Source organism: Neovison vison, chromosome 1, assembly GCF_020171115.1.
Source record: "Neovison vison isolate M4711 chromosome 1, ASM_NN_V1, whole genome shotgun sequence".
Taxonomy (NCBI): Eukaryota; Metazoa; Chordata; class Mammalia; order Carnivora; family Mustelidae; genus Neogale; species Neogale vison.
In genome coordinates, this window is record NC_058091.1 from 114,734,577 (window position 1) to 114,760,433 (window position 25,857).

General features: G+C 41.7%; 1 protein-coding gene and 1 non-coding gene across 2 annotated transcripts; one reads left to right on the top strand and one right to left on the bottom strand.

Moving 5' to 3' along the window:
* Nucleotides 1-1,754: 1,754 nt before the first annotated feature.
* Nucleotides 1,755-25,647, bottom strand: CGAS (cyclic GMP-AMP synthase). Its single transcript, XM_044237898.1, has 5 exons — nucleotides 24,970-25,647; nucleotides 16,931-17,150; nucleotides 10,385-10,627; nucleotides 4,537-4,639; nucleotides 1,755-2,106 (listed from the first exon to the last, which is right to left on the bottom strand). The coding sequence occupies exons 1-5, from the start codon at nucleotides 25,624-25,626 to the stop codon at nucleotides 1,755-1,757; spliced, it is 1,575 nt and encodes a 524-aa protein (XP_044093833.1). The 5' UTR covers nucleotides 25,627-25,647.
* On the top strand, nucleotides 16,511-16,614 carry LOC122898329. The gene has a single exon (XR_006382995.1). It is a non-coding gene; the product is annotated as a small nucleolar RNA U13 (small nucleolar RNA).
* Nucleotides 25,648-25,857: the final 210 nt, after the last annotated feature.

Here is a 25,857-nt window from a genome sequence, read left to right on the forward strand (position 1 = left end):
TTGATAAGACGGAGTCAATGGTTATATTACTTCAACTTCATATATAAATACAGCTGAGCAATATTCTCAAATCAGAACTTTTCTTGCACGAATTTGTTTTTCCCCTGGAATTAAAAGAAGTTTGGAATTTTTTTGGTCCTTTTTTTGGTCTACTTTTCTATTATTTAGCATCCACTGTCCCCCAAACTCTCCTCCAAATATCTAACTTTTCTCTTAGTATGTTCAAGTAGGTTGTTAGACATGTATAAAGTGCACAAACTGTAGAGGAGAAGACTGATAAATTCAACTACATTAAAATTCAACTACATTAAAATTTTTAAAACTTGTTTACTAAAAGACACCAAAAATGGTAAAAACACACCACACAAGTTATTCATTATGTAGACAAGCAACAAAGCATAAATATCCAAAGTATATGAAGAACTTCTACAGAACCATGAGAAAACAATACAACAGTCCATAAGAAAATGTACAAAATACTCAAGTAGGAAAAGGTTAATGAACAGTCTCTACATTGAATGCTGCCTGAGCAGAGGAGAAAGGGTGATTCCATCCGTTCCTTTCAGTGTTGTACCATATGCATTTATTACCTTTTCAGAAATACATATAAAAGTGTTGCAAAAGGGGTGCCTGGGTGGCTCAGTTGGTTAAGCGTCTGCCCCCAGGGTCCTGAGATCCAGACCCACAACAGGTTCCCCACTCAGAGAGGAGCCTTCTTCTCCCTCTCCATCTACCTGATGTTACCCCTACTTGTATTCCCTCTGTGTGTGTGTGAAATAAATAAATAAAATCTCTTTTAAAAGTGTTACTAAAGGGCGCCTGGGTGGCTCAGTGGGTTGGGCCACTGCCTTCGGCTCAGGTCATGATCTCAGAGTCCTGGGATCGAGTCCCGCATCGGGCTCTCTGCTCAGCAGGGAGCCTGCTTCCCTCTCTCTCTCTGCCTGCCTCTCTGCCTACTTGTGATTTCTCTCTGTCAAATAAATAAATAAAATCTTTTTTTTAAAAAAGTGTTACTAAAAATAAAAATAATAAAGGAAAATAAATTATATGTTTCATATTTGGCCATGTGCGTTGGTCTATATTTTGCTATGACTTTATGGATTTCCTGAGACATGTAGAGACAATATAGAACTTATCTTTTCAAAAAATAATGAATACTGTTTTTCTGAAAATAAATAAATTGGGGGAAAAAAAAGAACTTATCTTTTCATTTCCTTCTTGCCTATTCTGGCATAGGACAGGACACTGCTTCCAAATATATTTGAACATTGAACGAAGCCTACCAGTTTTGTGGAGGCAATGATCATTTCTCATATTGTCTCTTGCAAACTTCCTCACGCATTTGTGCTAGGTGAGAAGTAGTGTTCAGTGAGTGTTTGATGAATTTAACTCAGGTGATATGTATTTCTAATTTTATTTGTAAGTAATCTCTATACCCAACATGGGGCTCAAACTTAGAGCCCTGAGATCAAGAGTCACATACACCGATTGAGCCAGCCAGGCACCCCATGTTCTTCTTTTCATTCCAAACCGGTGAAGCTTTTAGACCTTAAAGACTCCTTCTGCTTCTTATTCTTTGACTGATCTCTTTCGTAAGGCGATCAATTCTTTTATACTGATTCAGGTTTCTTTAGACAGTTGAGAGCTAAATCATTATTTACATTCCTTTTAGTAGATCACTGATGCGACAAATTTCAAACATTCCAATTATTATAAAGTCACTCTAATTCTTGATTCTTTTCGAAAATATAATTTCAAAATTCATAAAAAACTGGAAATCCATTTTTTCTTTCATATTCAATTTGCTGTGATAGAAATTCTTTATTTATTTTGTCAATTTGGTCCCGAGAGAAAAGATTGAATCCGGGAATAAAATAATGCTTCAGTTGTTCCGTCTTGAGGCACTCAAGAAAGTATGTCACACACTTATCAAAGCAGAGCTCTAGGTCTCTGGTGTCCCACTGACTGTCTTGTGGGTCCCGGGTACAGACATGAAAGAAGGCAGTTTTCACATGGTAGGAGCAGAATTTTTCCAGTTCCTTTCGGTGTCTAAACTTCACTTTCAATTGTTCTAAGAGATACTTCATTAGTTTTAAGCAATCTTTCCTATTGAATAAAAAAGAAAACCACTTATTTTTATTTATTTACAACCTGCTTCATTCCACAAAAAGCTTTAGGCATCTTACAGGAAAAACATATGAAGATATAATAAACAATACAGATATTATGTATAAAAATACAAAAAACAATAAAGACATAAATATAATTATAGGGTCATTCTAAACCTTGGTTATGTTTTGAAATATATGCTTTGAAGTTTCAAAAACATTTTATTCTTCCCTCTTCCTTATTTTTAGCTTAAATATTCTATCAGGATGAATTTATGTATGAAACTGGCAGATATTTATATTATTCATTCAGTTATTTAGTACCTAGAAAAATCTTGTTTTAACTTTTACAAAATGATTTTTGTCTTACTAGGCTGCAAATATTTAATTATTCATCCAGTTATTTCGTAGTTGATAAGATGCAATATTACAAAACTAGTCTTATCAGAAATACAGTTTTCTTTTTTTTTAGATTTTTTAAATTTATTTATTTGACAGAGAGAGATCACAAGTAGGCAGAGAGAGAGAGAGGAGGAAGCAGGCTCCCTGCTGAGCAGAGAGCCTGATGCGGGACTCGATCCCAGGACCCTGAGACCAGGGCCCGAGCCGAAGGCAGCTGCTTAACCCACTGAGCCACCCAGGCACCCCAGAAATACAGTTTTCTTAATGCCTGTTTCAAAACCCACAGACAGAGCCTTAAAGAATCTGGGTGGCTCAGTCAGTTAAGCGTCTGCTTTGGGCTTAGGTCATGATCCCAGGGTTCTGGCATCAAGCCCCACATCGGGCTCCCTGCCCAGCGGAAAGCCTGCTTCTCCTTCTCCCTTTGCCTTCCACTCCTCCTGCTTGTGCTCTCTGTCAAATAAATAAATACAATCTTTAAAAAAAAAAAAAAAAAGAACATCAGGGCACCTGGGTGGCTTAGTTGCTTGAGCGACTGCCTTCAGCTCAGATCATGATCCCAGAATCTCAGGACTGAGTCACACATCGGGCTCCCTGCTCAGCAACGAGTGTGCTTCTCCCTCTGACCTTCCCCCTCTAATGCTCACTCTCTCTCATTCTCCCCCTCTCAAATAGATAAAAGAGCCTCCCATGCCTGCCCGTTGGGCATTCTTTTTTTTTTTTTTTTAAAGATTTTATTTATTTATTTGACAGACAGAGATCACAAGTAGGCAGAGAGAGAGAGAGGAGGAAGCAGGCTCCCCACGGAGCAGAGAGCCGGATGTGGGGCTCGATCCCAGGACCCTGGGATCATGACCTGAGCTGAAGGCAGAGGCTTTAACCCAGTGAGCTACCCAGGCGCCCCCCGTTGGGCATTCTTGTTCTGACCTTTTAACTTCTGTGAACCTTCTACTGGACAACTTTAGAAACTCAAATGATTTCTTTTCAATCTCAGTTCTTTATGGTGTGTGTACTAACAAGGAAAACAATTACCCACTCTTAGTGTTGTTTCACGTTTAGCTAGTCAGTCCCTGGCCTTCAACACAAACCATCCAGAAGAAGGCAACAATATCAATATCCAATAAGAATGATCTTTTGGCCTCTTCCAACTCTGACATTAATACTCATTACCCTGAAGCCACCAGAATACTAAGACACATCCAATTGTTGTGGCTAGCTGTGGTGAGTGATCATATCCTCTCACTTGGTCAGACTTTATACAACTATCTGATCTAGCTTCAGGAATATGCTCTCTGGCCTTGCCTTCTAACAACACTATTTCCTTGGGCCCTTGGATTTGGCTTCCCTGGTTTCATGCTCATCTCCTAGATAATAGTCCAGTATCAATCCAGCCACACACTGCCCCTAGGACTCAACTCAGTAATGATCATCTTTAGGTTAGAGCTATGAAATCAGTAAAGAATTAGATGTTCAGCGGGGGGGTGGGAGGTTGGGGTACCAGGTAGTGGGTATTATAGAGGGCACAGCTTGCATGGAGCACTGGGTGTGGTGAAAAAATAATGAATACTGTTTTTCTGAAAATAAATAAATTGGAAAAAAAAAAAAGAATTAGATGTTCAGGGGTGCCTGGGTGGCTTAGTCGGTTAAGTGCCTGCCTTCAGCTCAGGTCCTGAGATCAAGCCCTGTGTCAGGTACCCAGCTCAGTGAGGAGTCTGCTTCTCCCTCTCCTTCTGCTCCTCCCCCTTCTCGTGCTCTCCCTCTCAAATAAACACATAAAATCTTTACTGTTTTATTTTTTAAAGATTTTATGTATGTATTTGACAGAAAGAGGCACAGCGAGAGAGGGAACACAAGCAGGTGGAGTGGAAGAGGGAGAAGGAGGCTTCCCACTGAGCAGGGAGCCTGATGTGGGGCTCCATCAGCTGAAGGCAGATGCTTAACGACTGAGCCACCCAGGTGCCCTTAAATAAAATCTTTAAAAAAAAATGAAATTTTCCATAGATAATCTATAACAAAACAAGGAAGTTACCTGCAACATTTTATTCCATCAGTTTCACAGCATGTTTTAGAATGTCCATGACTTTTCAAGAGGTCCTTCTCAATGTGAGAGAAGGAGAGCCGCCATGTTTCTTCTTAATTTCCAAAAGAAAAATAGAAAAGCACTTTACCAAAACATTCATATATAAATATAACACAATGCTGAAGAGATTTCCTTCATTAAAATATCACTCTGGAAGATTTCTAGGAGGAGACAGACCAAAAGAAGCAAATAGAAAAATAATGTAATTACATATTAAAACAAGTTATTTGAGGGCGCCTGGGTAGCTGTTCTGTATGGTTAGATATTTTGGTGATTAGTCCCGCATAACTGACCACCTGCACATACATATACACAGGCAGGCTAAGGAATGTTGTTTGTGAGACTCGTGCTGTGTGAATAACCTTGGGAGTGATTGTTTAAACTGTATTATCTGGCTTCCAGGTCAGAACTGACCCTTCTGTTCTGGATGCCAGGAGCTACAAATCGTATCTCACATCCCCTCCTGCTCCAGGCTCGGCTGGCCCCCCAGAATGGAATCCAGGAAGGGAGGCAGATACACAGCCCAGGTTCCTTGAAAACATAGAAACATGATAACGTGGAAATGCACCTTGCTCCAAACTGCATGTAGGCAAACACGTTTCATTTCAAACCCTGTGATTTGCCCTATAATAATGGCCCTTATGGGGATGGTCAGTTGGAAGTCTCACCCAAGGGGAGGACCCTCCACCCAGGCCTCTCTATGGGGACCCCAGTCTGGCTGTTTCTACTGGGTTCCCCAGCTGATAAGGCTGGATGTTCCAAGTACTCGATTTGATGTAACTTTGCCTTATTTTCACTTATTGCCTACTATAAGCTTCATCTCTGTGTAGATTCCTTTCCTCTCCTGTTTCTGTTGTTTTCTGTAATAGATAGGTTTCTATTAGCTTTTTATAAAAATAATAATAAAGTTTTCTTTCCTTTTTGGAACCAAAACACAGCAGTTGTGAATCTTTTGTGCAGAACAGTGGCTCAGTCCTTAATGTGTCTGGCTCATGATTTCGGCTCAGGTCATGATCTCCTGGGTTGTGGGATTGAGGCTCACATGGGCTCTGCACTCAGTGGGGAGTCTGCTTGAGACTCTCCTTCTGCTACTCCCCCCACTCTCTCTCTCTAAAATAAATAAATTAATATTTTTAAAAATAAAATAAAACAAGTGATTTGAAGAAGACAATGAGCTGAGATAGGAAAAAATGGTGGGGAGCAGCACGGAGCTTAATTAGCTGCTAATTAGCATAATCAACTGCTAACTAGCATAATTAGCCATAACAAGATATAGTACTTTTATACATCGTTAAGTTCAGTTTTTTAAATATTCTGTTTCAATAATAATTTAAATCAATTGATTCACATTTTTTGTTCATTTTTTATACCATACTTGCAAGTTTTTGTATTCATGTAAAATGAACAAGGGAATGTTGCCTTTTTACTATTCCTTGGGAGACTTCATATAAGAATAGAATGATTTCCAACCCTTCTCCCCAGGTTTTACCATGGCTAACTCTTTTACATTCTGACTATTCTATTATTTGTTGGTTTTATACCAGAAATATATGATTGGTTTATAACTTCAAAATCAATCAATTTACTCTGACTCATTAACAGAACAGAGTAAAAACATATGATCAGGGGTGCCTGGGTGGTTCAGTTGTTAAGCATCTTCCTTCAGCTCAGGTCATGATCCCAGGGTCCTAGGATCGAGGCCCACATCGGGCTCCCTGCTCAGGGGAATCTGCTTCTCCCTCTCCCATTCCCCCTGCTGTGTTCTCTCTCTCTCTGTCAAATACATAAATAAAATCTTAAAAAAAAATGATCACTTCACCTGAAGTAGGAAACGCGGCTAATAAAACAACATGCATTCATAATTTAAATAAAAAACATCTCTTAGTATTTTATTTATTTTTTTTAAAGATTTTTTTATTTATTTATTTGAGAGAGACAGTGAGAGAGAGCATGAGCGAGGAGAAGGTCAGAGAGCGAAGCAGACTCCCCATGGAGCTGGGAGCCTGATGTGGGACTCCATCCTGGGACCGGGATCACGCCCTGAGCCGAAGGCAGTCGCCCAACCAACTGCGCCACCCAGGCGTCCCTCTTAGTATTTTAAATCTGGATGGAAACTTGACCTGACAAAAGGTAGATTCAACTGAAAGAGTTCCCAAAGGCAAAAGCTAAAACAATTTAGGAGTGCCTGGGTGGCTCAGGCAGTTAAGCATCTGCCTTTGGCTCTGGTCATGATCCCAGGGTCCTGCGATCAAGCCCCACATCCGGCTCCCTGCTGGGCAGGAAGCCTGCTTCTCCCTCTCTCACTCCCCTGCTTATGTTCCCTCTCTCACCGTCTTTCTCTCTCTCTGTCAAATAAATAAATAAAATCTTTTTTTTTAAGTTTATTTTTAAAAACTACATTATCATTTCTCACGTTTTGGATTATTGGCAAAAATTCCAAAGTTTAATGAGTGTTGTCGCTAAGGCTGAGGGTGAAATTGGTACTCTTGATACATTGCTGTGGGATTGCAAATTGTGTGATCCCTGTGGAGGCGATTCTGGCAATGTCTAGCAAAATTATGTATAGATCTACTTGACTGGTTGTGAAGACAGACTGAGAAAAGGAATGGGTACTACCTCCATACAGAGCCAGGGCTCGGTATTCAAGATATCTTACTAAGTGATATAAGTGATAAAAAGAAGGTGTACTTTTTATCTTAAAGGGTGAGTAGCATATGAATATATGCAAATATGTGTTTACTTATATGAAAGGTAAACCAAAAACAAGAGAATTTCCAATTAGGGAAGGAGGGAAGAATGAAGAGCGAACAGCTTGGATGTTGGAACCATGTGAATGCCTTATAAATTTATGATATAAAAATAAATCAAAATTGAAAATCCAACATCTAGGGACACCTGGGTGGCTCAGTCGGTTAAAACAACGGCTTTCAGCTCAGGAGAAATTTTTTCAAGCAGATTTAAGCTTGATAGTATGACTGTCTTTTTATCTTCAGAACAAAAGAACTACAAATAAATCTTCAACTTTTTAAATTATACTCTTGATAATGGATGCTGGTATTACTTCTAAATAAGATAGGTAGAAAGATTTTTTTTAAATTTTTCACTAAAAACCAAATGAATTCTATTTTTAAAAATATAGCTTGTGAGGCCAGAAAATTTATAGTAAAATGTTTGGAAAGAGAAAAACTAAAATAGGTGTTAATGCATGCCTGCAATGTAGTGTCAGTATTTTCATTGCGAATATGCTCCCTCTGTTCAGTCATTTGGACACAGAGATTTGAGGGGAGGGGGAAAACCTGAATACAGATAACCTAGAATGATAGGAGGAGAACAGCCAAGGGTAACGAGAGTAACAAGAGAGCAAAGGTCACCTGAGCACACATCACCAGCCTCCACTTCGATCTTAACCCAAGGACAGGAAGAACTACCCAGTCACATGGGCCTTTGAACGACCACAGTGCCTCTGAGGGCTCTCTCATCCCTAATCTGATTTGTCTCCCAGTCTTGCCCAGGGCAGTCGGTAGTAGGCCAGCAAGAGAGTGGTATGGGTCCTGTCAAGATTTCTGCATCACATACAGAGAGAGTTTCTTGGGATAGCCATTCTAGAAATTATTCAGGGGTGGCAACCCCTCTTTGCAGAAAGCTGTGTTCCTTTTCCAAAATTATGAATAATGATATCTGTAATTCCCTCTTAACAACTTTTCTTGCAGAAAATGACTCCTATATATGTACAATGTAAAAAGTTATGATGTGTCTACAAAACATAAGCCATCAAACTAAGCATGATTAATTAATTCCAGGATTTGTTCAGCAATACTAATTTGTAACTTGATTCCTACATTTTGTGGTTTCGTCCAGTATCCCTGGAATCCAGCTGCAGTGGTATCAAAAGTCCTTAATTTATGAGAAAAATAAAATAATCACCTAAAATGATTTTAGCTGTTTTATCTGCAGACTAACTCAGAACTTGAATGTTACCCAAGAGCACCACCTGAAAAACCTGTCCATACCCGCCAGACGGAGTACACAGTACACAGCAGTACACAGGTCCAACTGCACCCGAGGCTGCAAAGGTCAGGTAGCTGCATGGAGCACAGCAGAAGGGCAAGAAGGAATGGGAATGGCAAGAAGGCTGAGAATGAGAATCTAGGCTCTGATGAGAACATTAATTTTAACTGCCTTGGATTAAACTAGGGATTTTACATACGCTGTCTCATTTTTACCTTCCCAGAAGCTATTTTTTTCTTTTTTTTAATTTATTCACTTGAGGGGCGCCTGGGTGGCTCAGTGGGTTAAGCCTCTGCCTTCAGCTCAGGTCATGATCTCAAGGTCCTGGGATCGGGCCCCACATCAGGCTCTCTGCTCAGTAGGGAGCCTGCTTCCCCCCTCTCTCTCTGCCTGCCTCTCTGCCTACTTGTGATCTCTGTCTCTTTCTCTCTCTCTCGGCCAAAAAAATAAATAAAATAAAATATTTTTTTAAAATTTATTCATTTGAGAGAGAGAAAAAACTTGAGCGCAGTGATGGGGCGGGAGACAGAGGGAGAGAGAGAATCTCAAGTGGACTCCCCACCGAACTTGACACAGTAGCCTAATCCCAAGATCCCGAGATCATGATGTGAGCTGAAGCCAAGAGTCAGCCACTTAACCGACTGAGCCACCCAGGTGTGCCCTCACCCCCAGAAACTTTTAAGTAGCTTTGATTAAACCAGTATAGAGATGAGCAAACAGATTTAGAGAGACTTGGTTAACTAGCCCCAGATCACACATCTAGTAGGAGAAGAAGCCTCAGGATTCAGACCCAGGGCAGGCTGACTCCAAGGCTAGTACTGCCCTTCTCTACTGAAAATAAACAAGCAAAAATAACACTCCAATGTGAGTTAGAAGACATTTTAAATCTGAGTATTTGATATTACTGCTTCAACTCTGCCTTTTTCTTTTTCTTTTTTTTTTTTTTTTACACTTTTCCAAAGAGTATTTATTATTAGTTAGGCCATGATTCAGAATCCCAGGGTGGGGATCACCATGCATCCAGGTCCCCCCTTCACCACCCTGGGAGGACAGAGGACAGAGGAGAGGTGGGCGGAGCCAGTTCAGATCTTCCCAGGAAATGTGCCTTCTGCCCGCGGTCATCCCAGGTCGACACCCAGGTAGTTCTGCCAGCAGTTCCTGGTCTGGTTCTGGTTAGGGAAGCGGCTGTCAAAAGGGGCAGTCTGGTAGTTCTTAATTTTGGTCTTGATGTCTTCTGCCATGGGGCTGACTCTAAACACACCACAGCAGCGTCTCGCAGCTCAATGTGACCCTCAGCCAACTCTGCCTTTTTCAATTACATTCCTCACCAAACTCCCGTTTTACAGTCTGTTTAGCCTGATGGCTCTTGTTATGTTGACGGCACTAATTACTGTCCTAGGATATAACATTAATAACCCTTGGGTGCCTGGCTAGCTCCACAGTTAGAGCATGTGACGCTGGATCTTGGGATAGTGAGTTCGAGCCCCAGATTGGGCATAGAGCTTACCTTATTTTTTTAAAGATTTTGCTTATGTATTTGAGAAAGAGAATATGATCGGGGGGGGGGGAAAGGGAGAAGCAAAGGGACAATCAGACTTCCCACTGAGTGAGGAGATCTATGTGGGGCTTGATCCCAGGACCCTGGGATCATGACCAGAGCTGAAGGCAGACACTCAACTGACTGAGCCTCCCAGGTACCCCATAGAGCTTACTTAAAAAAAAAAAAAGAAAAAGAAAAAAGGACGGACCCCTCTTTTTGTCTGTAAGTTAACCTTCGCATTCAAGTTACCTTGAAAACCATTTCCTTCCTTCGCATGCTTGGGTACCAGGTAAAATGGCTGTCGCCTTAAATTGGTTTTAACTTTTGTTCCAAGCCACTGACTGATGGGCATTCCTTCCTGGGTGCTAGCAGGCCAGCTGCTTTTTGACTCCAAAGCCAGGATTATATCCACAGATATTTCTTTGGGTTTTCTAATAAGAAGTGTTACAGCAGGGCTCCCCCTCTTCTTCTTCTCCATAATGACATCGATACCTGTTTAAAAGTATAAAAGGGGAAGACAGCAATTATCAATACGATTTTCTGCAAAAATAATATATCCCTCATTGGAGATCTATAAAGTGCTGAGTGTAAGGTGAAAATGAGTTCTAAAGTAGAAACTGACCCCACAAAGCAAAGTGTTTTTCCCTGGGGCACCTGGGTGGCTCAGTGGGTTAAAGCCTCTGCCTTCGGCTCAGGTCATGGTCCCAGGGTCCTGGGATCAAGCCCCGCATCGGGCTCTCTGCTCAGCAGGGAGCCTGCTTCCCTTCCTCTCTCTCTGCCTGTCTCTCTGCCTACTTGTGATCTTGCTCTGTCAAATAAATAAATAAAATCCTTTTTTTTTAAAGATTTTATTTATTTGTCAGAGACAGAGGGAGAGAGAGCGAGCGAGCACAGGCAGACAGAGAGGCAGGCAGAGGCAGAGGGAGAAGCAGGCTCCCCGCTGAGCAAGGAGCCCGATGTGGGACTCGATCCCAGGACCCCGGGACCACGACCTGAGCCGAAGGCAGCTGCCCAACCAACTGAGCCACCCAGACGCCCCTAAACAAAATCTTTTTTTTAAAAAAAGTGTTTTTCCCCATTTAAGCAATATTTATCAATACCTACCATAGAGAAGCATTGTCAAAATTCTGTCTGGTGTAAATGATGAGAAGCCCCTGAAGATGTTGGGCTTTTGGAGTACTATGATAAAATTTTCACTTACATGTATAGGGGGGCAGTATGGAGGGAAGCCTGGAGGAAAAAGCAGATGAGTGGCAGGGAGGAGACGGGCCATCGCAAAGACCACAGCAACTATCCAACACACAGCGTGTGTGTCTGTGACACCACAGAGGCAGGGGGCACGAAGACAAGGGAGCAATGAGTGTTCACTGCAGCATCATTCACAACAGCTAAGACATGGAACAACCGAAGTGTCAATGGATGGAAGAACGGATACAGGAATTGTGGTACGTACACACAATGGACCAGCATTTGGCCTTAACGAAGAAGATCCTGCCATTGGTGACGACAGGGTGATCTGGAGGCCATTACACTAAGTGAAACTAGCTAGATGCAGAAAGGCAGATACTGCATGACCTCACTTTTATGTGGAATCTAAAAAAGCAGAATACATAGAAGCAGAAGGTAGGATGGTAGTTACTGGGGATGGGGAGGTGGGGAAAATGGGGAGATATTAGTTACAGTTATGTAGGATGAGTAAGCATGATGACTGTCATTGATACTACTACACTAAATACTGGAAATGAGCTCAGAGAGTAGATTTTTAGGTCCTCTCACTTTAAATACAGCTGACCCCTGAACAGCATGGGTTTGAAATACATAGGTTGGCTTAAATGCGTGTTTTTCTGGTAAATACAGTACAATCCTGTAAATGTATTTTCTCTTCCCTATGATTTTCTCTTTTTGAGTTTTTAAATTCCAGTTAGTTAACATACAATGTGATATTAGTTTCGGGTATATAACATAGTGACTCAACACTTCCATACATCACCCAGTGCTCATCATGACAAGTGCACTCCTTAATCCCATCACCTATTTATTTACTTATTTATTTATTTGACAGAGATCACAAGTAGGCAGAGAGGCAGGCAGAGAGAGAGGAGGGGAAGCAGGCTCCCTGTTGAGCAGAGAGCTGGATGCGGGGTTTGATCTCAGGACCCTGGGATCATGACCTGAGCCAAAGGCTTTATTTAACCCACTGAGCCACCCAGGCGCCCCATCCCATCACCTATTTAATCCATCCCCTCCCCCCTCTCTTCTGGTAACCATCAGTTTGTTCTCTGTAGCTAAGAGTCTGTTTCTTTTTGTTCCTTTGCTTTTGTTCCTTTGTTCCTTTGTTTTGTTCCTTAAATCCCACGTATGAGTGTGATCAGATGATATCTGTCTTTCTCTGACCGACATATTTCACTTAGCATTATACTCTCCAGCTCAATCCATATGATTGCAAATGGCAAGATGTCATTCTTTTTTCATGGCTAAATAATATTTCATTGTAGATATACATATACCACATCTTTATCCATTCATCAATCAATAAACACTTGGGCAGCTTCCATATCTTGGCTATCGTAAATAATACTTCTATAAATATACGGGTGCATGTATCCCTTTGAATTAATGTTCTTGTATTCTTTGGGTAAATACCCAGTACTGTGATTGCTGGATTATAGGGTAGTTATATTTTTAACTTTTTGATGAACCTCCATACTGTTTTCCAGAGTGGCTGCCCCAGTTTGCATTCCCATCAATAAAGCACTAAAGTTCCTTTATCTACACATCCTTGCCAACACTTGTTGTTTCTTGTGTTTTTGATTTTGGCCATTCTTTTTTTTTTTTTTTTTAATTTGACAGAGAGAGGTCACAAGTAGACAGAGAGGCAGGCAGAGAGAGAGGTAGAGGGAAGCAGGCTCCCTGCTGAGCAAAGAGCCCGATGCGGGACTCGATCCCAGAACACTGAGATCATGACCCGAGCCGAAGGCAGCGGCTTAACCCACTGAGCCACCCAGGCGCCCCGATTTTGGCCATTCTGACAGGTGTGAGGTAATATCCTATTGCAGTTTTGATTTGCATTTCTCTGATGTTGTCATGATAAACACCTTTTCATATATCTCTTGGACATCTGCATGTCTTCTTTGGAGAAAAGTCTGTTCATGTCTTAATTGGATTATTTGTCTTTTTTGGTGTTGAGTTTAATAAGTACTTTGTATATTTTGGATACTAACCTTTATTGGATATATCATTTGCAAATCTCTTCTCCCATTCTGTAGGTTGCCTTTTATTTTATTTTAATTAATTAATTTAAAGATTTTGTTATTTATTTGACACAGAGAGAGAAAAAGAGCACAAGCAGGAAGAATGGAAGAGGGAAAAGAAGTTCTCCACGGTGAGCAGGGAGCCCAATGCAGGACTCTATCTCAGGACCCCAAGATCATGACCTGAGAAGAAGACAGTCATTTAATCAACTGAGCCACCCAGACGCCCCCGTAGGTTGACTTTTAGTTCTGTTGATTGTATCTTTTGCTGTGCAGAGACTTTTTATTTTGACGTAGACATTCCTTATGATTTTCTTAACATTTTTTTCTCTAGTTTACTTTAAGAATATAATATATACTACATATAACATACAAAATACATGTTAATCAGCTGTTTATGTTATTAAGATTACCCTCCTATTCCTACTAAGAAGTGTCCATCTACCTTTCAAAGGCCACCCTTGCACAAAGGCTACCCCTTCCATCTAAGCTCCTTGTTTCTTCAATTGTTCCCTCTCTCCTCCTCAGGGGCGGCTCCCTCCCTACCGGATCATTTCTATCTATATACAAAGGGTTCCAGTATTTCTCATTCTCAAATATCCCTCTCTCTTGACCCCACCCTGCCTCTTCCCCACACTTACCCACCTTTCTGTGCCCTTTACAGCAGAGACTTTGTAAGGATATGCCTACACATGCTGTCTGTACAGGACCCCACTGGAACTATTAAGTCAAAGGCACCAACAAACCCCACATAACTATAGACCAAATCCTATGGTTTCTGGAAGTCAGTAGCATTCTACACCCTGACCCCTCATTCTGCAAAGTCACATAGTCTCCTTATGCTCCTTCTCTTCTTCCCAACCTCTAATGGGATCCTCCTCCTCTTACCACTCTACTTAACACTGCAACTCCCCCTCCCCCATCCTACCCCCAACACTCCTGGTCCCTCTCACTTTGCTATACTTTTTCATCATAAAACTTACTATTTTCTAGTATATAAGATAATTATGGTTTCCATTCATTATTAATTGTATGTCTGCCCTTACCTAACCATGAGGTAAAGAAGGGTGAGGGTGGGGCGCCTGCGTGGCTCAGCGGGTTAAAGCTTCTGCCTTCGGTTCAGGTCATGATCCTAGGGTCCTGGGATCGAGCCCCACATTGGGTTCTCTGCTCAGCGGTGAGCCTGCTTCCTCCTCTTTCTCTGCCTGCCTCTCTGCCTAATTGTGATCTCTTCTGTCAAATAAATAAATAAAATCTTAAAAAAAAAAAAAAAGAAGGGTGAGGGTCTTCATCTCTTTGTTCATTACTTTATCCCCAACACCTAGACCATCTGGCACATTAGAGGATCGGTGGATACTGATTCATGAATAAACGAATCAATGCTCTCTGCCTACACGGTCTCGTCTATGGCCAATGCCATTTATATGTTCACATACAGCCCGAACATATCCTCTGCACTTCAAACCCATATCCAATTACATACATAACGTTCTCACTTCAGTGTATCACAGGAATCTCCAACTTAATATATCCAAAGCCAAACTCCTTTAGTTCATACCTCAAGATACGTTCCTCTTCAGTCCTTCCCATCTTAGAAAATGGTACAATCAATCCACACAGGTGCTCAGTCAGAAACCTGGAGGCTTTCTTTAATTCAATCATTTCTCTCAACCCCTACATTTACTCCAGAAGTAAACACTACTACAAGCTTGGATGTGTCTGCTTCTCTCCATCCCATCCTCCATGTAAGCCACCACTGTCTTTCACCTGAATTACTTCAATATTTTCCTTTTTCTTTCCTTTTCCTTATTTGTCTTTTTAGAATATCTTCCCCAGAGAAGCAAGAGTAAACTTTTAAAAATACAAAGCCAGGGGCGCCTGGGTGGCTCAGTGGGTTAAAGCTCTGCCTTTGGCTCAAGTCATGATCTCAGGGTCTTGGGATCGAGCCCCACATTGGGCTCTCTGCTCAGTAAGGAGCCTGCTTCCCACCACCACCCCCCGCCTGCCTCTCTGCCTACTTGTTATTTCTGACTATCAAATAAATAAATAAAATCTTAAAAAAAATACAAAGCCAATCATTATTCCTTCATTAAAACCTGAATGAACATGAAATCATCTGAATTCATTTCCAGGATCTACAAGTCCTTGCACAATCTAGACCCTGGCCACCTCTTCAACTTCATTCATGTCACTCTTCCCCTTGTCCACACAGGCCTCTTTTTGTTCCTTGAGCTTGCTGTTTTCTGCCTTGGGGTCTTACTCCACCCCAATTGCCACTATTTCCCCTAGTTCATTCCCTTCAGAGCACTCGGTGTAATTTGTGTTTACAAGCTTCAGTGATCTCCCTGATATGATCTCCCTGATATGAGGAAGTGGTGATGCAACATGGGGGCTTAAGTGGGTAGGAGAAGAATAAATGAAACAAGATGGGATTGGGAGGGAGACAAATCATAAGTGACTCTTAATCTCACAAAACAAACTGAGGGTTGCTGGGGGGTGGGGGGTTGGGAGAAGGAGGGTGGGGTTATGGACATTGGGGAGGGTGTGTGCTTTGGTGAGTGCTGTGAAGTGTGTAAACTGGGCGATTCACAGACCTGTACCCCTGGGGATAAAAATATATTATATGTTTATAAAAAATTAAAAAATAAAAAATAAGTTTAAAAAAAAAAAAAAAGAGGTGAACCCGGGGGATTTTATGCAACCACATGTATCCAGAGGCATAAGGCAGCTAGCTGTCCAGTGAATATTCAGTGGAGACCAAAACAGAACTAATCAACATTTAGAAAGAATGTCAAGAAAATGTAGTAAACTAAAATCAAGAGCAAAGAGTTGGTTCTAGGAGGTACTGATCAACAGTCTGCTGCAGAGAGGTCAAGAAAGATCAGGAGAGGGGACGCCTGGGTGGCTCAGTTGGTTAAGCAGCTGCCTTCGGCTCAGGTCATGATCCCAGCGTCCTGGGATCGAGTCCCACATCAGGCTCCTTGCTTGGTGGGGAGCCTGCTTCTCCCTCTGCCTCTGCCTGCCATTCTGTCTACCTGTGCTTGCTCTCTCTCCCTCTCTCTCTCTGACAAATAAATAAAATCTTTAAAAAAAAAAAAAAAAAAGAAAGAAAGATCAGGAGAGGATGCTTTTGTAGTTCATAAGTATGATGATTGGGTGCTCACGCTGTTGTGTGATATAGGCCTCCCTCAAACCCTGTTATGACCGGGGCACTTTAACTGCTTGATGTGGGGGGAAAAAAAGTCAGTAGAGGAGTGTACATTGGCAATTAGTAGGTATGATTAAAACTTCAAGAATCAGGGCACCTGGGTGGCTCAGTTGGTTGGGTGGCTGCCTTCGGCTCAGGTCATAATCCTGGAGACTCAGGATCGAGTCCCACATCGGGTTCCCTGCTCAGTGGAGAGTCTGCTTCTCCCTCTGATCCTCCCCCCTTCTCATGCTCTTTCTCCCATTCTGTCTCTTTCAAATAAATAAAATCTTTAAAAAAAAAAAAAAAAGAAGAAGAAGAAGAAGAACTTCAAGAATCAAAAGTCAAAAATCTTACCTTGAATGTTTTTAATTTCTTCCTTAATGATCTTCCTAAACTTGAATAACATCTTAGAAGCTGATAATATTTCGTCTTCTACAAACTGAATCAGAGGATTTCCTTTAGGATTTCTTTTGAACTTCACAAAGTAATAAGCACCACTGTTACAATATTCTTCTAGCTGAATTCTGGGGACCTCCAGTTTGAACATTATATCAAATTCATTAGGAGAAGAAATCTAAGAAATAGTAAAAACAGCACTGAAATGTTGTTTTGTGAATATTTTCCAAGCAACTGCAATTTTTTTCTTGAAATGTTCACTTAACACACTACTTTGAAAAGCAAGATTCCTAAGATCCATACCCTCTGGTAGGGGGATGAGTGAAACTAGGAGAGTAATATTGTTTTGGTTTGTAGGATCCATACTTTTTTTTAACCAAGAGTATGCATTATTTTTATAATTTAGAACAATTTTAAATTATATCATGCAAGCTTTTAAAATCCGTACCAGCTTTTTCTGAATTAAAAACTTAAAATGAGGGATGCCTGGGTGGCTCAGTTGGTTGAACGACTGCCTTCAGCTCAGGTCATGATCCCGGAGTCCCAGGATCGAATCCTACATCGGGCTCCCAGCTCCATGGGGAGTCTGCTTCTCCCTCTGACCTTCTCCTCGCTCATGCTCTCTCTCACTGTCTCTCTCTCTCTCTCTCTCAAATAAATAAATAAAATCTTTAAAAAAAAAAAAACTTAAAATGAGGGGTGCCTAGGTGGCTCAGTGGGTTAAAGCCTCTGCCTTTGGCTCAGGTCATGATCCCAGGGTCCTGGGATCGAGTCCCACATTGGGCTCTCTGCTCAGCAGGGAGCCTGCTTCCTCCTCTCTCTCTCTCTGCCTGCCTCTCTGCCTACTTGTGATCTCTCTCTGTCAAATAAATAAATAAAATCTTTTAAAAAAATAAAATAAAATAAAAAATAAAAAAATTAAAAACATGTGTAGCTCTGTGCTGGCTAGTTGAGCAAAGGCCATCTTGTTAGAGCTGCTGGTCACCCAAGTAACTGCGAGTGCCAAGTCATGCACTACATTAATGTCTTTGAACCACAGCATTTTAGGAGCTTCAAAGAACCATTTTCATCCTCACAAAAATAATCTATGAATCAGCAATTATGTCAAATGATTATTTTTCCTGTAGTAAAAATACCACAAATCTCTCATGAGTCAGGAGCATGTTTCAAGCACAGCTATTGAACTGTACTGCTCAACAGGGTACCTAGTAGCCATATATGTCTACTGACCATATGAAATGGGGCTAGTCCAGATTGAGATGTGCTGTGTTGTATATTCAATCGTGTCCTCCCCAAACTCATATATTGAAGTCCTAACCCCAAAAGTGACTGTACTTCGAGACAGGGTTTTTAGACGGTTAAATGAGATCATGAGGGTACGGTGCTAATCTGATAACACTGGTGGGAGGAGAAGGAGGTGGTGGAAGAGGAAGAGGAGAGGAAGAGAGATCCCTTTCTCTCTGCCCACATGCACCGAGGAGTAAAGTGAGGATACAGGGAGCAGGTGGTTGTCTACAAGCAACGAAGAGAGTCCTCACCCAAACCTAACCATGCTTGCACTATGATCTTTGACCTCCAGCCTCCACAACTCTCAGAAAATAATCTTATTTTGTTTAAGCCACCTGGTTTATAGTGTTTTTGTAATGGCAGCCTGAGCTGACTATGAAAGTCAAACTCTCGGGAGTGACGTCAGTGAGAATGAAGTAAGAGCCTGCGAAAATCCACTCTTCCATAAAAGCAACAAGAACACGGGCCAGATTCGTCAGTTCAACTTTTTCAGATCTGTATATTAACCAGGAGTTTGCAACAATCCAGGGAGGATTTGTTCCAGAAAAATGGCTGAATCTCAATAGGAACTGGGAGCTCTGTTGGCGCTGCCCTATTCTCACCCCCAGAGCCCAGAAGGTTCTCATTCCCATTCCCTCTCAGAAACCTCCACCCAGAGTCCCTACTGTTCTAACACCAAAAATTCAGCCTCCCGTTTGGAAGCACCATATAAAGAATATCATATAAAATGTACTCTATTACAACTGACTCTTTTTAACATTACATTTGTGAGATTCACCCATACCATTACATGTGTTGGTAGTTTGTTCTTTTTCATCTTACGCAGTATACTACTGGATTAGTGGAATATATCAGAATACATTTACTTATTCTGTCTTTGAGTATTTGGATTATTTCCAGTTTTGAACTATTACAAAGCTGTTCTGAGCACTCTTACATATGCCTTTTGGTGGACAGGAGCACTCATTTCCACTGTGTATATATCTAGGAGTAGAACTGCTGGACCATAGGATAAGCGTATCTTTAACCTTAGAACAAAGTGTCAATTTTCCAAAAGGTTATACCAACCTATCTTCTCTTCATCAAGGCAAAGCAGTTTCAGTTGCTCCACATCTTCTAAGATGGAACTGTCAAGCCTTTAAAAATTTTAGCCATTTTAGTGGATAGATGTGTAACAGAATCTCATCACGATTTTAATTTACATTTTCTGGCTGATTAATGATGTTGAACATGTTTGTTGTTATTTGGATTATATACTAAAGCATCTAGTCAAGTGTTTTTGCCCAATTTTAAATCGGTTTGTCTTTTTCTTATTGATTTGTACTAGTCCTTTGTCAAATATACATGAGAGTAACTTCTTTGAGTTTGTGGCTTGCATTTTCATTCTCTCAATGGTGAGAAGTTCAATTCTAATGAAGTCCATTTTTTTAAAGATTTTATTTATTTATTTGACAGAGAGAGATCACAAGTTGGCAGAGAGGCAGGCAGAGAGAGAGAGAGAGAGAGGAGGAAGCAGGCTCCCTGCTGAGCAGAGAGCCGGATGTGGGACTCGAACCCAGGACCCTGAGATCATGACCTGAGCCGAAGGCAGCGGCTTAACCCACTGAGCCACCCAGGCGCCCCCTAATGAAGTCCATTTTATCTATTTTTATGGTTAGCAATTTTAGTGTCCTATTTAAGAAATATTTGTACATCCCATTGTTATGATGATATTCTTCTATGCTTTCTTCTAGAAGCTTTGTTGTTTCCTCCTTTATCTTTAGGTTTATTTTATATCTAGAATTAACTTTTGTATATGATGTGTGGGGTTGGTGGCTGTCATGGATATCCTATTGCTATTCAATACTATTCAATACTATTCAGTAGTATCAACTATTGCTATCCAATTGCTATTCAACTATTGCAACTATCCAACTGCTATTCAATACTATTCAATAGTATCAACTATTGAAAAAACCATCCTTTCTCCCATTGAACTACACTATTGCATATATTTTGTACTGAACTGAATTATATATGCAGGTCTGTCTCTGGACTTCCTACTCAATTAGCCTATTTGTCTATCATTGCACCAATAATATCTGTTTAATTAGGGTATTTTTATAGAAAGTCTTGCTCTTTGATAGGGTAAATCCTCTAACATTTTCTCCTTTAGATGTGCCTGGATTGGGGTACCTGGGTGGCTTGGTTGGTTGGACGTCTGCCTTCGGCTCGGGTCATGATCTCGGGGTCCTGGGATCGAGTCCCATATGGGGCTCCCTGCTCTGGGACAGCCTGCTTCTCCCTCCGCCCCTCCTCACCCCCATGTTCTCTCACTCTCTCTGTTTTGACTCTCTCAAAAAAATAAATAAAATCTTTTTAAAAAAGAAAGAAAAAAGAATTGCCTGGGTTATTCTAGGTCCCTTGCATTTCTTTTCTTTTCTTTTCATTTCATTTCATTCTTTTTAAGTAGTCTCCATGCCCAGCGTGGAGCCCAACATGGGACTTAAACTCAGGACCCTGAGATCAAGACCTGAGCTGAGTCAGAAATCAGATGCTTAACTGTCTGAGCCACCCAGGCACACCTCCACCTTTGCATTTTCATATAAGTCTTATAATAAGCTTGTCAATTTAATCAAAAAAATTGATAGGGCTTTGACTAAATTGCACTGAATCTATATAGATCAACTTGAGGAAAACAGAACATGATATAGATTTCCATTTATTTAGTCTGTTTTCAAAGTTACTCAGCAATATTTTAAAATTTTTATCATCTTTAGCAAGATTTATTCCTAAATATTTGATGATCTTGATGCTATCATAAATGGCATTTTTACATTTCATTTACACTCTTTTTGTTGTTAATATATTGAGGTACTTTGATTTTTGTTTACTGACTTTGTATCTAGCAATCCTGCTAAATTCACTAATAACAGTTGAACAACACAGATTTGAATTGGGCAGGTCCACTTATATATGGTTGTTGTTGTTTTTTTAAAACAGTACAGTATTATAAATATATTGTGTCTTCCTTATGATTTTCTTAGTAACATTTTCTCTTCTCTTCTTACTTTATTGTAAAATACAATATAAAATACATATAATGAACAAAGTATGTGTTACTCTTACTGTTCATCAAAAAGTCAAAACTAGGCTCTTAGTAGTAGTTAAGGTTTTGGGGAGTCAAAAGTTATATGCAGCTACACCTGGGTGGCTCAGTCAGTTAAGTGTCTGCTTTCAGCTGGGGTCATGATCTCAGGGTTCTGGGATTGAGCCCCATGTGGGGCTCCCTGCTCAGCAGGGAATCTGCTTCTCCCCATCCCTCTACCTACTGATTTCCCTGCTTGTGTGTGCTCTCTCTCTCTGACAAATAAATTTTTTAAAAATTTAAAAAATAAAAAAAATATTTAAGTTATATGCAGATTTTTGACTGCATGGATGGGGAAGGATTGAAGGCCCTAGTCCCTGTGTTGTTCAAAGGCCAACTGTATTTCTAATAGTTTGTACAAAAATTCATTCAAGTCATCTGCATAAATAAGTTTTATTATTCTTTTTCTGATCTTACGTATTTTGCTTCTTTTTCCTGCCTTGTTTACATGGGCTCTACGTATTCCTTTATCTTCTCCTTTTTTGTTCAACATTATGACAAGATTCATTCACATTGTTGCATGTGGCTGTAGTTCTTCTCTTTACTGGTTAATGTACTACTGGCTAGAACCACTACAATTACTTGATTTCTATATAGCCTTACACTCAGCCCAAACTTATGATTGCTAAATTGCAAAGAGACAAAGAGAACATTATGGAGTGTCAATTACTCAAAGAATTTCTGGATAATTCCAAAATTTCCAAATTTTCACCTAAAACTTGACAATATTACAATAAAATATATGAATAAAAATGTGTCAATATGGAAACAAGTAAATAAATTATTGAGAGGTGTGTCTATTTTTTATCAGTTACAAAGAGTTTGGAATCTAGCTTTGAAATCCAAGTGGATGCATAACAGAAGAAAATACACCAAAAAGATAACAGTGAATAAAATAAACAGGAATAGTATTGCTCTTCTATATGCTTTTCCTAACTTTCCAGGGACATCAACATGGAAAAGGGGTGACTATGGGAAAGGCTGAGAAAAGTGGTAGTGGGCTGTGGGAGCCTGCCAGAGGATTAACTGCTGGAACCAGGCAATGAATCAACTCTAAGATGAAAATGTATCAGTTTTGGGGCACCTGGGTGGCTCAGTGGGTTAAAGCCTCTGCCTTCAGCTCAGGTCATGAGGGATCAAACCCTGCATGGGGCTTTCTGCTCAACAGAGAGCCTGCATCGCCCTCTCTCTCTGCCTGCCTCTCTGCCCACTTGTGATCTCTGTTTGTTAAATAAATAAGAAAAATCTTAAAAAAAAAAAAAGAAAGAAAGAAAATGTATCAGTTTTAAAAATCAATACATGTTTTAGGAAAACAAATTTCATTCAATTTCTTCCACCAGTGTATGATTTTAAAAAGGAGAGGCACCTGGCTGGCTCTGTCAGAAGAGCACATGACTCTTCATCTCAGATTGTAATTCTCAGGTTGTAATTCAAGCCACACTTTGGGTGTGGAGATTACTTATAGAAATTGAATTTTAAAAAAATAAAAATAAAAAGGAGACAGGTTCTTGGGAAGCTGGCCTGGCTCAGTCTGTAGAGTATGCCCCACTCTTTATCTCAGGGTTCTGAGTTCAAGACCCACTTTGGAGGTGGAGCTTACGTTAAAGAAAAAAAAAAAGGAGACTGGTTCCGACAGGAAACTTCTTTAAACATCCTATCGTTCCTTCCATATGTCTGAACTGAATGATATTTATGTAATAAGAATCACACTTAAGCCAAACAATCTAATGAAAATTTTGCTCATTTGGCTACCAAAACACTTTAGATGGAATTATATAGTCTTCAGCGCTAAAAGAGTTTTAAGAGTCAAAGACTGATACATATACACTGTCTTTCTGGCCATAAACAAATATCACTGGGCAGCTATTTAGGCTACAATTTATGTAAAACATTCTGTGACGATGGAGTTTACAATCCAGGTGGCAAGCCAATAGAAAAATACATGAAAGGTTTAATTTCCACTGAAATCTACCAGGTTAGATGCTTATTGTGGGAATGAAGTCTGAATCTGCTACCCTGAGAAGACAGAGGTCTTGAGAGAAACCACCCATCCTTTCTTCTTGAGCACGTTCATTCATTCGTTTGAAAACTTGCTATGTGTTAAGGCTTAGAAACACAAAGATGCATAATATTTGGCCTGCTATCAGGAGTTTATAATTCTAAAAACCTAAATCTAGAGTTTAACAATAATTTACTTCTGAAGAAGAGAAGTTAATTGAATAAAGCCAATAGGTTACTATAAAATAAATTACAGTCACCTAAATGCTATCAGCCTCTACTTCCTTCATGCTATACCCAAGATTTTAACAGATCTCCTGCAGGTGCACAGCCTGGCCCTGAAAAAACGGACTAGGTGAGAACATAACTAAACAAATTGCCACTAGGGGCGCCCGGGGGGCTCAGATGGTTAAATGTCTGTCTTCACCTCAAATCGTGATCTCAGTGCCCCGGGATCCAGCGAGCTCCCTGTTCCGCGGGAATTCTGCTTCTCCCTCCTCCCACTCCCTCACCCCTGGTTGTGCTCGTTTTCTCTCTCTCTCTCGCTCGCTCGCTCGCTCGCTCGCTCACACACACAAATAAAATCTTAACAAAACAAACAAACAAACAAAAAACAAACAAAAAAACCAACCATCACTGGTCAGGAAAGATTCTCTAGTCAGAAACCTGCTCCTAGGGGCGCCTGGGTGGCTCAGTGGGTTAAGCCGCTGCCTTCGACTCAGGTCATGATCTTGGGGTCCTGGAATCGAGTCCCGCATTGGGCTCTCTGCTCGGCAGGGAGCCTGCTTCCTCCTCTCTCTCTCTGCCTGCCTCTCTGCCTACTTGTGATCTCTCTCTGACAAGTGAATAAATAAAATCTTAAAAAAAAAAAAAAAAGAAAAGAAAAGAAAAAAGAAACCTGCTCCTAAATCTTCAACGCCTACTGTCATGAAGACTTTAATAACTCAGCCACACACAAACAAAGGGAGCCGTGGAATACATACCCTGAAACAATCACGCTGTATGTGTATTTAGGAGGTACACTTTTAGGGTCTGTAGGAGATCTTTTTCTTAAAAAAAATTTTTTTTAAATCACTCACTGTGAGGTTACCATGACATTGGCATAAAAAAAACTGGGGAGAGGGGAAGTCCGCAGTGGCTGGGGGACTGACTGAAGATATTCTTCCTATAATTTTTCCCATAGGAAAAATGCTCCTAGTTATACCAATTTTGTGTAATTTTTCGCACTCCTAATTATCCAAGTCGGAATTTGACTAGGGCACACCAAGTAGAGCCCTGTTACAGAAACTCCATACAATCTGCTTGCATGAATGAATCCATACATTGGAATTTCCCAACAGTAATGTCTTGACAGTAGTTGGCACCAATGTTGGTTAGCTGTACGTTCGCTGGATGTACAGATGGGTAAACGAACAGCTGTTCTTCTCTTTGGTTGGAACTGAGTCACAGGCCACAAAGGAACAAGAGTCTGAGTTACTTTCGAAGGGAAGTGAGGGACCGCGCAACCCGCGGGTGTTGGGACTATCGGGCAGGCTGGGGACGGGGGCGAGGGAGTCGGCGGGAGGAGAGGCGCTGGGCAGCTCACCTTCACGCGCTCGTAGTAGCTTCCGGTGCACAGCCGCGAGACACCCTGGAACTCGGACTCGCAGCTCTGCAATCTCCGCTGCAGGTGGTCCACAACCCGGTTCACAATCTCCGCCGCCACTGAGATTTCCTGGCGCCTCAGCTTCAACTTTTCCAGCACAGTTCGGGGCTTCCAGGCGCCCGGCGCCGCCCCCTTCTTCCTGAGTCTCGAGGCGGGAACCAGCGGGCCGAGGCCGAGGCCGAGGCCGGAGACTTCCGTGGGCTCTGGCAGGGTTCTCTGCTCCAGAGGGGCGCGCGCGCCCCTCTCGCGGCGAGATCCAGTCCTGGGAAGGGGCGGCCCCGGGGCCGCAGGAGGTGCCAGCTTCCCCGCCGGAACCGCCAGCCCCTCCACCGCGTCCTCAGCACCCAGAGGCGCCTTTTTGGCACAGGCATTCCGCGCGCGCACCGGTGGTCTCTCGGGAGAGCCCGGGGCACGCTTCTTACGCCCAGATCCAGGTGCCCCGACCCGGCCGCACTTCTGTGCTTTGGGCCGGGCTGTCCCAAGGGCGGCGGGAGGTTCGCTGGGCTCCGTCGGGGGACCCTTCACTCCTTGTGCCTTGGGCGCGGCGGCTCCGGCCTTCGAGGCTGTCCGCGTGGCCTTTCCGCGCCGGGGGTCCATGCCTGGCGCTCTCTGTTCCCCGAAAGAAGGGAGACTTGGCCTCGGGAAAGGCCACGGGAGGAGGAGCCGGCAGTCGCAGCGAGAAATGAAACTTAAATAACTGGCGGGAACGCGGGGACCGCGGCCTGAGAGCAAGCGCCCAAACTGAACCCTGGGAGGTCACGGGGAGCCGGGCCGGGCCACCAAGGGGCGGGCCGCCCACGGTGCCGGGAGAGATGCTAAGTTTCTCAC